The sequence below is a fragment of the Candoia aspera genome, chromosome 6 (assembly GCF_035149785.1).
Source record: "Candoia aspera isolate rCanAsp1 chromosome 6, rCanAsp1.hap2, whole genome shotgun sequence".
Taxonomy (NCBI): Eukaryota; Metazoa; Chordata; class Lepidosauria; order Squamata; family Boidae; genus Candoia; species Candoia aspera.
Window position 1 is genome coordinate 20,961,854 of NC_086158.1, and position 12,711 is coordinate 20,974,564.

At 34.2% G+C, this 12,711-nt stretch overlaps 1 protein-coding gene across 4 annotated transcripts in view; it reads left to right on the forward strand.

Moving 5' to 3' along the window:
* Positions 1–12,711, forward strand: part of IFT80 (intraflagellar transport 80) — a 66,604-nt gene that overhangs the window by 28,396 nt on the left and 25,497 nt on the right. For 3 of the 4 annotated variants that reach the window (XM_063306497.1, XM_063306498.1, XM_063306495.1), the window contains one exon: positions 9,441–9,620. The exons of the other annotated variant lie outside the window; for it this stretch is intronic. In XM_063306497.1, coding sequence (XP_063162567.1) covers positions 9,441–9,620 — 180 coding nt within the window. The remainder of the gene's footprint in view (positions 1–9,440; positions 9,621–12,711) is intronic. 4 annotated transcript variants of the gene reach the window in all.

Sequence of the window (12,711 nt, forward strand, 5' to 3'; positions counted from 1 at the left end):
CTACTTAGCTTTTTCAAGATCAGCCCATATAAAGTTGTTCAATAAAGGTGATACAATAAATATTTTCTTTATAGACATATTTGAGTATTTAGTTTAAGTATCATAATAAAACATGTAAAAGAGCTGTGATTTTGGATGAAACATATCAGTTATGAAATATGGATGTACAAATTAAGTTGTCTGACTCAAAACTATTTTTTCTCATTAACAGAAAGGCTGGAATTGTGAAGTGTGCCTTTCATAATTGTCATTGCATTAGAATAAGGAGCAATTTTAAAATCAACTTTGTAATACCTTTTGTTAATATGTATGTATACATGTGATTGATTGATTGAGTGCCATCAAGTAATTTTTGACTGCTAGCGACCGCATAGATTTTCCCCATGGTGTATATGATGTATATGTGTAGTAACAATAAAAAACATACATGTTCATACATTCTGTTACCTCTTAATTAAAGCTGGTGCCTCCTAGCCTCCTTTTAAAAAGTCTTTTTTTTTTTTACAGAAATAGCTACTGTGCACTAAATAAATCCATTGCTACACAGAAGATTCTGAATTTCCATTCAGAAATGCTAGAAAAGCCAGGATATTTGTATGCTTTAATGCTATGCTGGGTTTTGATCCAGAATATCAAGATTTTCCAGTTGGTTTATACGATTGTGTAGGATTCCACTATAAATTTGAGGAAACAGTGCAATCAGAATTCTAAAGAACTCTTACTGATAACATTTTTCTCTAGGACAAATGAATTTGATATGAAATGGGGTTCTGATATTCATTTGATTGATCTTTTGGAATGGCATTCCTGCAAGGAGCCAAATTACTGATTCACGTTCTAAGATAAGCAGTGAATAAGAGGAAATTGTTTAGGGAAAATATATTAACACTGAATAAGGGAAAATGGTTTAGGAAAAAATATATTCATTCTTAGATAAAAAGGTTATGAAAAAATTAGTCAAGATTTCAGTATGTATCTTTAGTCCATTATTTACTATTAATCACTTAGTTTTGATTAATAACTATAAACCTTTTATCCATGAGCAAGAAAACCTTGAAATGTAGAGAAGATTTGTTTCTTTGCAAATAGATTAGAATATTAGTTGGGTTGGTTTTGGGCTGATGTTTTTGCAAGTTATCTATGCAGTATGCAACCAGCTGATGAAACATTGGCGTTGTACAAATGAATAAGCATGCCATGCAAGTTGGTACATCAAGCAAGTAGGTCTGACCCTAGTTCTAAACAATCACTTACTGTGCCAGCATCCCTGGTTGCTAGCCTTAGATATTCAGATCACTTGGGAAAAAAGCTGCTGACCGTAAATTAAGATCTAGAAGAAGACAGCTCTATTCAGATAAAATATCCAGTGATTCTGGTCAGAAGCATTGAGTTTCTCTATTGAGTATTATTCATATAATTATTAAAACCCAAAAAAGAAGTGATTAGCTGTGGACCTTGGAAATTATACCATTTTTGCAATAAAATTGCTGGTCTTCATTGGCTAGGGTTAGGTTAGTACAACTATATTTGCTATACAGAGATAGTCTTCTTAGATGTCCTACTTTTATCATTTTGAAAAGAAATTAAGAGGAGATATATGCACCTGCCTCAGCAGACAGGTCAGTTAAGATAAGGGAAAGAAAATATGACTAAGCCAACTGAGAGTAGAGTGCTTGTATAACAAGAACAGGAAGGAATTAACTGTTGTAGAGTGTCTTGTATTTACAAGTTACATTGTCTGCTGGAGCCTGGGGTGGGGAGATACGACCAAAAATATTTAGAACTATATATGCTGGATGGGCTCCATTTCAGTCTATCTTAGTAACTACTTGCCTCTTCCCTGCAGCAGCTTCTGCTAATTTCAGTGAGCAATTCACTTCATTAATTTAGAATATTTCAAAGAAGGAATAACAGAAATAATCTAAATCCCTCCTTTCTGGGGGAAAGTAATATGTGATAGTTAAAGTCAGTACAAGCTGCCTAGGTATTTACAGGTGATTGCTGGGAGTTACAGGTGGTGTGAAATGGAGGCATTATTGAGTTCAGCCTGGTATTGATAAGAACTGGGTAGGTGGACATTGTTGGATTAATATTCTTGAATTCACACCCTGTATGCTTAGTGTGTGGATTAGGTATGTAGTTGTCCTTAGCATCTCCTGGAATTTTAATATCCCTTTTTGGTTTTGGTGTGTGTGTAGGTGGAGAAGTGGAATGTCCTTGGAGTAGGAAAGGAGGGGAGATGATTGGGGTATCCCCATTCAAGTGATCAGTGATCAACAGTCATAGATGTTGAAACTATGTGAGAAGACATTTAAGTGCCAGAGGATTCAGGTGAAAGTGTGCTATTATCCACTCCAGTTCCTGCTCTCTTCATCAGGTACATGGTGGCTTGACTTTTGATCATCACTCCCTGATCATGGTGCTGCTAAACTGAGGTTGGTTCATAGTAATAGCTTGCTCAGCTATTACTTAGTTGTGGATGAAAAGACTGGTTTGGTGTGGATTACTAAAACCTCAGCTGTGCAGTGCTAATTTGACTCTATTATGCCTACCTGGTTTCTAAGTGTATCATCAACACAGGCAGGATTTGGAGGGAGGATTTAAAAGTACAAAACCAAAAGAGTATGCATGTGTGTGTGTGTAGTTATATTTGTCATTAATAAAAATATTGAAGAGTACAGGGCCCACCACTGACCTCATGGTACTTCAATTAACCTATCCAATTTAATGAAGAATTTTGCATTACCAGCAACTTTGTGAATAGAAGCAAATCTGTTCTAATTTTTACTTACCAAGGGATCTGTTTATCTTATTTAAGCATGGGATCGTGCAGCTCTCTTTTCTTTTTCCAAAAGGTGGGACAAATTATGGAATCATAGAAATGGAAGGAACCATTTGGACCATCAAGTCCACATCCATGAAGGAAAGCTCACTAACTTCCTGATAAACTGCTCTTAACTATTAGGAATTTTTAGCTTTAAATTATTACGGTACTTGCTTCCTTTTGCCCCACAAACCTTGGATGGGTCCTCGGTGCAACCTCATCTTCTGTACAATCCACTTTTATGTCTTCAGAAAGTCCATTTAAGATTGTAACATGATACAAATACTAATTACATACTTCTTATTACCTACCATTTTTTCTTGTTTTCTATATTACTTAATGATGAGTCATTGTAAAGTTGGATTTTTTTCTACTGTTTCTTAAACCTTGAACTGGCAAAACAATATTGCTTTGCTATGTATGTGTGTATGTATGTATCTATTTACCTATTTACCTATTTATTTGGTTTTTTCCCCCTCATGGCCAATGGTTTTGCTTTTTGTATGACTTGAAAAATGTAAATTTATCAATTCAGTTCGATTCTATAATGTCTTAAGAAATGTTCAGAACTGTTTTCCTGTTCTTTAAAATAACATGTTTTGCTGACGTTATTCTCTAATCTGCTGAATTGGTCCTGAAGGAACTGTTTACTTTCTAAGAAAAAAACAAAAAGATCCAAACTTAAATTTGTATAGAAAGTATTTAAACTTTATTTTAACTGAATTCTACTTTTATTATTGGTGCTTTAAATAGCTTTCTGGGGATCAAGTGTATAATTTTTGCACAGATTATAAAACCAAACTCTTATTGGTAAAGTGTTAATAAAACTGCTTTTATATGACCCTTTTAGGAACAATATGAGACAATCTTTCTTCAAGAATCATTTGAGCCAGTCTTAATACGTTAAATTTGCTATTTGATATAAGTAGGCACATCTCTCAGTAGGTTTTATCTTTAAAATAGTTATTCTGTGTTCCCTTCCATTTAGCTAAATGGAATTGTTTGTCTGGATTTTAAAGATTTAAGTAAACAGGAGCCCACTCCAGTTTATCACCTGCTACTGATAAGTAGGCTGAGTATGTCACTAATAAATATTCAGATACACTAGTGATCTGTTGAGCAAGAACACATTCTATCGTTATTACAGTGCTTCTTTTTTTATATAAAGCTATAGCTTTTCTTCTTCCTTAGTTTTGGGCACTATGAACTAGAAGCACGGTTGTTTATAACTTGCAACAAAATTTGGGGTAGGACAATTTATTTCAGCCCTCAATATTAGTTTTATTGAATTACAGATCTTAAATAATGTTCTTACAAATATTAAGCCCTTCCAATTTTCCCTGATTGTTGGGTACATATTATGAAATTGATAATTGAGTCCTAAATAAATAAATAAATAAATAACAATATGCAAGATGTTTCACCAATATCACAATATTTTTGAATGTTTTCCATCATTTACTATACATTTCTTGCTCTGGAAAATAATCACATAGCTATTCCAATTTGAGAAAACTACCATGAGGAAAGCATGCCATTAAAAATGGTATCATTTTGCTGATTTAATTTCTATTGCACAAGTGCCCTATTTTTAATATAAATTGTTTTATTGACATGCCAGTGCTTATTTAAATATAATACATTGTGGTGTTCACATGTTGAATGAACAGTTTCAAGTCACATACGCAGTACTATAAGTAAGCAAATCTATACTATTCAGACCTCATCTAAAGTACTGCATAATAAGTTTATGATATGGTAACAGAAATGATCAAAATAATGAAAAATAAGTTGCATGATAAAATGTTGAAAGAATAATGTTTAGAAGAGAATGCCACTGAGATGGCAGGATGTTACTGCATGAGTTCCAGAAGCATGGCTACAAGATGGCCATCTTCTGATGTACACTTTAGGGTATCTTCAACCTTGGCAATAATAGCACACCTTAAGAAAGTATCCTATATCCGTGCATACCATAAACTCTGGGAGCAAAATAAAAAGTTGCCTTGACGTTGATAAAGTACACAAAAATCAAAATGTTCAAAGAATTAATTTTGCAGAAATTAGCACAAAACTTTTTATAACTTGTATAGAACAATGATTATAATGCAGTTGAAGAGAATAAGGTCCCAAAATAAATGTAACCAATATAGTTTACAAATAGAGAAGTAATCATGTATCTGAATAAGTGTCTGTGGAATATGAGAGCTCAGGAGGTAATTACACAAGTCAGACTGGGATCATCACCAACAGATTGAGTAGGGAGATAGCTAAAAAGACAGTTTTAGTGAAATTCTGATGTGAGATATAATAAACTGTAGGGAAAACGAGAAATATGTCCTAACCAATACATGGTGGAAAAACTGGAGATGCCATGAAGGCTTACCCCCTACTCTATCTAATTAATTTATATTTATTAATTTTAGTTTTTGTCCTGTCCCTGCCTGTTCAGTTGGAGAGCAGTTCCTGGAATACCATTCAAAAACCAAATATAGCTCTTGATCTGAAGAAAATTATATGCTCCATTTCTTGAATGCCTGTATAGGAAAGTAAAGCAAGCATAGCAGAGAATTGCTGAGGAACTTGCACACATCCTTGCCACTGTCTTGCCAAGGCAAAATTGCACCGGGTCTTATTCTAATCTAAAGACAGGCAAAAGAAAATACAAAGGTAGTTGGGTTTAGAAGACAAATGGAAAGCAAATGAAGAGCATAAAAATATCCAGGATCTTCCTGGCTTGTCTAGTCAGCAAGTGGCAAGTGATATTTCCAAGTAAGAGATAATAGCAGGATTTTAGGTCGATTAAGAGCTACCACAAGGCTCTTATGTAGGTTAACCGAGGAACTAATTGAAAAAAGGAACCTCTTTCCCAGAGGCACAGCTGGGGGGTGGGGGGAGCAAGCAGGGCATGTGCCCTGGACACTGCGCTGAGGCGGCACCAAAATGAGTGCTGGGGGGGCACCAAAATGGGTGCAGAATCCATGTTTGCCCCAGGTGGCACAGACCCTAGTTGCAAGCCTGTTCTTTCCACAGTGCCGTTTTTTGAGTGCTAGAACTTCAGTGTCTGGATATGCTCTATAGCTGAAAGACCTTTTCCTCACTTTGATATGTTTGTGTCTCACTTCTCAGTACTTTTTGTGAACAAACTTCATCTCCAGGCAGCTTGCTGCAAAGTTGAGGGATGGCTTGCCAAGCCCAAACACTGAGCAGTTTGGTAACAGCTGCTTCACTTGTTTCTCTCTTGCATAGTGCTCTCTGTGCAGCCTTCGAGTCCTCAGACATTATCTTGAACCAGTTGAGAAAGTACAACAAATATAACTACAATTTAAAAAAACAAAACCTTGCACTTGCATCTGTTTTGTATTAAGTTCTCTATCTGGGATAGCAGGAAATCTGTTTGTGGAAGAGTAGACTCTGGTTTTAACTGAGATAGCTATCTCTAGTTCTCTGGGAGAGCTTTTGGCACTTGAGATCAACCTTTAGAAGTAATCTAAAAGAAGGCCTTTCCATTATGAATTTAGCAACCTTATGAAGTTCATCTTCCATTTGATTGTCCAAAGCTAAATCAGCCTTGCAGTTGTTACCCAGATATGTTTGCCAACCGCCTGAAGTATTTAAGAAACGGACAGATTTATCAGTAATTTCACTGCACAGGAATGTGGCGGGGGAGGAAGGGGATGGACACTAGCAACCCAACATTCAAGAACTGCTTTCTTTTTGGAACCAAAATGAAGTCTCTTACATGGTTAACCAAAGTGTCTTTTCTGCAAGAAATAAACTTCATACTTCTCTCTTAAATACTGAAGGATTGTCATACAGAAGATAGCCAACTAGTTTTCTGCTACTGTGTATCAGAGATCAGTAAAATACAGAAAGTAGATTTTGATTGAACAGTGGGTGAAATTTCTTAACAGTAAGATACAATCACAATAATTTATTTGACTCATTAGTTTTGTTTACAGATTAATACTCGAGACAGCAATTTTGACTATTTTTGTAGCGATAGCTACTTTTGGTCTGTGGTCCTAGAAAATAGGTTTTTTTACATTACTATCATGAACAAAATAAACAGCAGTTACATAATTCTGAAAGTTAATTTAAGAGAGGACATTGTCACATGATTTACCTGGGTGGTTAAATGAAATATAATAGTGTATGGTTGTATTTATATATAATGCTACATGTGCAAAAGGTATGATACACTCTTACGTCTTCTAATTGATCGGGAGGAAGAATAAATCATTGTTTCATTTGTGCTTTTGGCTTGTTATGTTAGAAACAGCATTTTATGTATCATTTGATTTTTATCTTTCTGTATTTTCCCTATGCTCCTTCAGGATCTTTTTAGACAACAAGAGAATCCTATTTGGGGAAAAACAGAATAGTATTTTTTAAAATATTATTTTGTTGTATCTCCAACATATTGGATGACCAGTTACCGCCCATTGATATTTCTTTGAAGCATCCTGCTTCATCTGTGTATCCCACTTCATGTATGGTATGCTCTGTGTTTAATAGCATTTCCTTACAATGAGACACCTGCTGGGAAACCACAAAGAAAGCTCTTCCCCTATGAACTTTCTCACCCCATATATTTACAAAAATGTTTCACAAGAGTACTCTTGTTTCATTGACTAAATAATTTTGAACTGGAGACTTTTTTTTCATATTTTTGCTTTAAATCTTGCTTTATTTATATAGTACTTCAATAACATTACAAGTTCGCAACATTTGGAATATTTCATTCAACATTTTTACATCTTACTACTATAGGGTATATAAGCATTCCATGTTTGACAAAATTGTGGTTCAGTCCTCTGTGCACTAAAAATTTGAATTTTATCTGTGATTTTTTTTCAATCATAGCTATAGATTATATCTTTGAACACCATTTTTTACTTGTTAAATTTCCTAAAAGTTTTCATTGTTCACCTATACGTTTGGCAGCTAAGAGTAAGAATATAAGTTCTCTATTAATCAGCTTAGCATTCTCTCAAATATATCTAATAAGCCCAACTCAGGAGTTGATGAGTTTACTTCTCAGAAAATTATCTAACAGAATGGTGCAACTTTTTCAGAGGTCTACCACACAGGAATAAATGTACCCTTTGGTCTAACTTCGCTTCAACATTTTATCAAGGAATTATTAAATTATTCATATTGGGCTGAAATGCCACCTATGTATTACCTTCAACTGCAATTGGAATTTGAGTTGAAGATAATTCATAGATTGGACACTGCCACACCTGCAGTTATGTAGAGGGATTGGAGGCTGATTTACATAGATTCTGCCAGTCTCTATTTTCCGTTTGTTTGCCCAAATCTATATCCCACACATGCAGTTATGTACAGGGATCACTTATCTCTAAGTATTGTAGGGTTTTGTATCTTCTGGATATTGTTCCTTTTGGTCATGAATGATAATTATTAATTTTTCAAAATTGGTCAAAGGATGATTAGTGGTTTCACTTCATCATTCAAAAAAGATTTAAGCTGAAACCACATTAACCAAGATACCTGATGACCTACCTTAGATTCTGTCTCTTCCTTACTGCATAACATATTGTTGTTATAAAAATCTCTTATTCTATATAAACTGCATTGTCTCCATAACTAGAATGGAATTGTCTTAGATGTGTCATAAAAATCAGGATGCACCTTAAAGGAGGTTAATGAGGAGATGTCCTTTCTCAATTCTAAACTTTTCTTCCAGCAAACTCAAAGATAGCTTTAGTAAATATGTTCTTTATATTGCTTACTTTTATAAGAATCTTTGGAAAAAGAACATTTGACTTACGTATTTATCTACCTCTTGTATGTCTTCTATCTGAATCCATGGTTTTGCTCTTGTCTTCCAGTATGAATAGAATCATGTTCTCCAAATGAGCTGCTTGATTATATAGTTTTAAAGAAGTTATCCCCCATTCTTCCTACCTCAGTGACCTATAAAAATTTTCCTATTGACCCTCAACCTTTTAGCATTAAAACAAAAAGTTTCTATTTTTCTCTGCCATTATTGATTTTTTTTTCCTGAAATTTCAATTGTCAAAACTTTGAGAAAGAAATGTAATTTTGAAAGTGCTATCATTTTAACAGCTGCTATTTGACTCAGTATACTCAAGTATTTCTTGTGCCATCTTTTCATATCTTTATTTTTTTTAAAATAGGAATAGTTCCTAAATGGAAACTTTTATAACATACTACATTTAAAATACCTTTAATCATTAAAAGCAACAGTCTTAGGTTACTTTAAATAATAATTTATTATTGCATGAAATGGTAGCAATATGGTAGTTTTGCTTTTATTGTGCACTTAGTTTATCTAATTAAAAGAGTGTTTGCTTTTCTTGTCTATGATTACCTTCTTGCACTGAAATTGGTTCATGTCTTTCCTTTTAAAAAAATCCAACTATTAGACTCTATTTAGTATTTTTGGTGAGAAGAATTCTACTACTCTAGTATTCCTCCAAAGATGTATTCTTTAGAAAGATAAGACAAAATAGTTTTATGTTCAATAGTATTAATCACAATATATTTATTATATGTGTTACATTATATTACAGGTAGATTTTTTTTAAATTTTAATTTTAAATAATTTTTAAACATATTTTTACAGTGGTCCTATGCTTTAGAGAAACCAAACACTGGCAGCATATTTAATATTGCTTGGTCTACCGATGGTACACAATTAGCTGGGGCTTGCGGAAATGGACACGTGATATTTGCCCATGTTGTGGAACAACGCTGGGTGTGGAAAAACTTTGGAATAACATTAACTAAAAGAAGAACCATGGAGGTATGTGTTGGCTATCTAAAGCTTGGTGAACAGTGGATTATTTTTTAAATAATATTTCATACTACAGAAAACACAACTCTTCTCCCAAAAATAATTGATACTTTTGGATATGATTTTTGAGGATCAAGCTTGAATTAGAGACTTAATTTTTTTAGAATGTATTTGTATGGCTGTATTAAGTGAATAATATCATATTGTTTGGTGAAGTTAATATCTTGAAGTTGAACACCCTTCAGTGTGTTCCCAGTGGACTGAGCACGAACTTAGTCAAATGTTCAAACCTAGGGTGATCTGATTGAGATTAGACAGTCCAGTCTAGCCTACTCTAGAGTACCTAAATTGTGTATTCCAGCCAGGATTGATACTTTCATTGACTAGAAAGTCAGAATCAAAAGACTATTTTTATAGTGGAAATGGTTTTTTAAACTGTCTTAAAGCAAAGACAGAACTTTGGAAGCAACAACATATATAGTCCGTATATGAAAAACTTGCTTTGTTGCCTTTAAGAAAAAAAAAAGAAAAACTTTGTATACAGTACAGCTGTGGTTTACCATTACAGCAGCTGCAGCATTGTTAGCTGTTACTAATGTGTTGGGTTTTCTTTTGTCTTGTTTTTTGCCAAGGGCAGGTGTGATAGATACCTGTGTTCTTTTATCTAAAAATCAGTAAATTAGCATACCTTCTCCCCAGGAACATAATTACGCTGATTGATATGTATTTCTAATGAATGTTGATGGATTTTATAATTGCTTTCAACAAGACATAATACTGATCACTTGTTTTATTACTGGATACTTGCAGACTCAATAATCTTGACTGGGGAATAGTTTTGTATTGTACATAGCTAAGATTGGCCTGTATATAACTATAGCAAAAATTAAAGAGGCCTTTTATTAAAACCAGTTAAATATTTTGAGGCAACAGATTTTTTTAAGTTTCATTATTTAGTCCCAGGTATGTAGTTATATTTAAATGTGGGTTCTTATCAAAATTGTCCTATATTAAAAACTAAGCCAGATCATCTAGAAGTATGAAGTCGTATTTTATCTGCCAAATGTACTATCTTCCTTGATAAGACAGTGACCCATACTATCACACCAGAGGATTGGGAAATAATACACAATTTCTGAATTTCACATTCGGAATTGGAATTTAGGCCAAGTTTTTCAGTCCTGGTTGCCCAACATTAGGCTCCCAAATCTCTAATTAAGCATTTAAGTATCATTTGATATTTTTAATGCTGAATATATAATTGAAATATTCACTGGATGAGATGTTATGAGTCATTGTCTGGGAATACAGAAAACAAATTTGTTAGGGAAAAAATCATACTTTTTTACTCACTTCCAGACATAAAATTGTAATGAATGATTATGTTAGTATCTAGGGTTGTGTTTTATTTATAAAACTTTCTGAGCAATCTATACAATGTAGTCTTCACTTAGTATTGCATATGTATGCTAAGCATATAGGATCCATTATTGAATTGCTTTAGCTTTTAGTTGGGAAATAATATTTCACTCTCTAGTTTATACTATTTTTATAGTTCGTTTCCATTATGTATTTCTGTAAGTAGAATGCGGTGCTAAGTAAAAAGTGGCCCATTTTTTGTGTTTATTAAATAACTTACCAGTATTTTCCCATTAATTTTTATTTGATGTCCTTGTTTTGTCTGAGTACTGACAGCTTTTATTTTTCAAATGTTAACTTTCTATTAAGGTTTTACCTAAGCTATTTAGAATGCTAATTGCACAAGCCTCTTATGCATGTCTACTCAGAAGTTAATACTGTTGAATATTCTTCATAAAATGGAAAGATACAGGATGGATGGTCCCATTACCAGATGGATTCACAGATGGTTTAAGAACAGTGCTCAACGCATGGTCCTTAATGGTTCCAAGTCAAATGGAATGAGATATCCAGTGGGTACCTCAGATTTTTATCCTGGGCCCAGTGCTCTTCAACTTTTTCATAGACTTGGGTGATGAAGTAGATGGGATGTTCATCAAGTTTGCAGACAACACACAATGGGGAGGGGAGGTATTGCTACACCTCAGAAAGATCTTGATAAGCTTGAACATTGGGTTCCAACAAAATACAGTTCAATGACAAGAAATATAAGGTTCTGCACTGAGGTAAGAAAAATAAAATGTACCAGAACAAGGTAGGCAGTATCTGGCTTGGCAGTAGTACTTGTGAGAAGGATCTAGGTACCTGGTAGGCCACAGATTAAACGTGAGTCAGCAATGTGCTATAGCTGCCAGAAATTGCTAATGAGATCATGGGAAGTTCTGTCCTGTGCTGGTCAGATCACACTTGAAATACTGTATTTTGGTTCTTACGATAATTCAAGGAGGACAATGAGGAACTGGAAAGAGTAACGAGAAGAGTGACAAAGATGGTTAGGTGCTTGGAATCTAAATACTATGAAGAACAATTAAAGAAAATGGGTATGTTTAGCCTAAGGAGGAAAGATTCAGGGGAGACATGATAGTGGTCTTTCAATACTTGAAGGGCTGTCACAGAGAAGAGGGTGTGGATTTATTCTCCATAGCTCCCAAAGGTAGGACAAGAACTAGCAGGGGGACTTTACAGAGGGAGATACAAACTCAAATAAGGAGGAATTCCATCACCATGAGGGATATTAAGCAGTGGAACAGCCTGCCTGCTAAAGTCATGAGTGCTCTATCATTGGAGGTTTTCAAGCAAAAATTGGACAGCCATTTGACTGGAATGGTCTGAAGATTCTTGTCCTGTGCAAGGGCGTGGACTAGAAGACTACCAAGGTCCCTTCCAACTATAATATTATGATCCAGTGGAACTTACTCCCCAGTAAATATTTAAGGAATGCAGTTTGTAAATTCCAGTTGTCTGTGAGTTCTTTGCAACTATATAAAATGAGCTATCTGGAGTCTTTCTGCAAAAATAGGAAGATTTTCTTCCAATAATTCCTCAGGAGTTTTCAGATTTATTAATTAAATCCCTAATGTCAGTTGTACAAAACCAAACATATTTACAACATGATTTGGTGGTGAATTTTTTAACATTTTGAAAATCTATATAGTGACAAATATTTTTTTTTTAGAGAGAA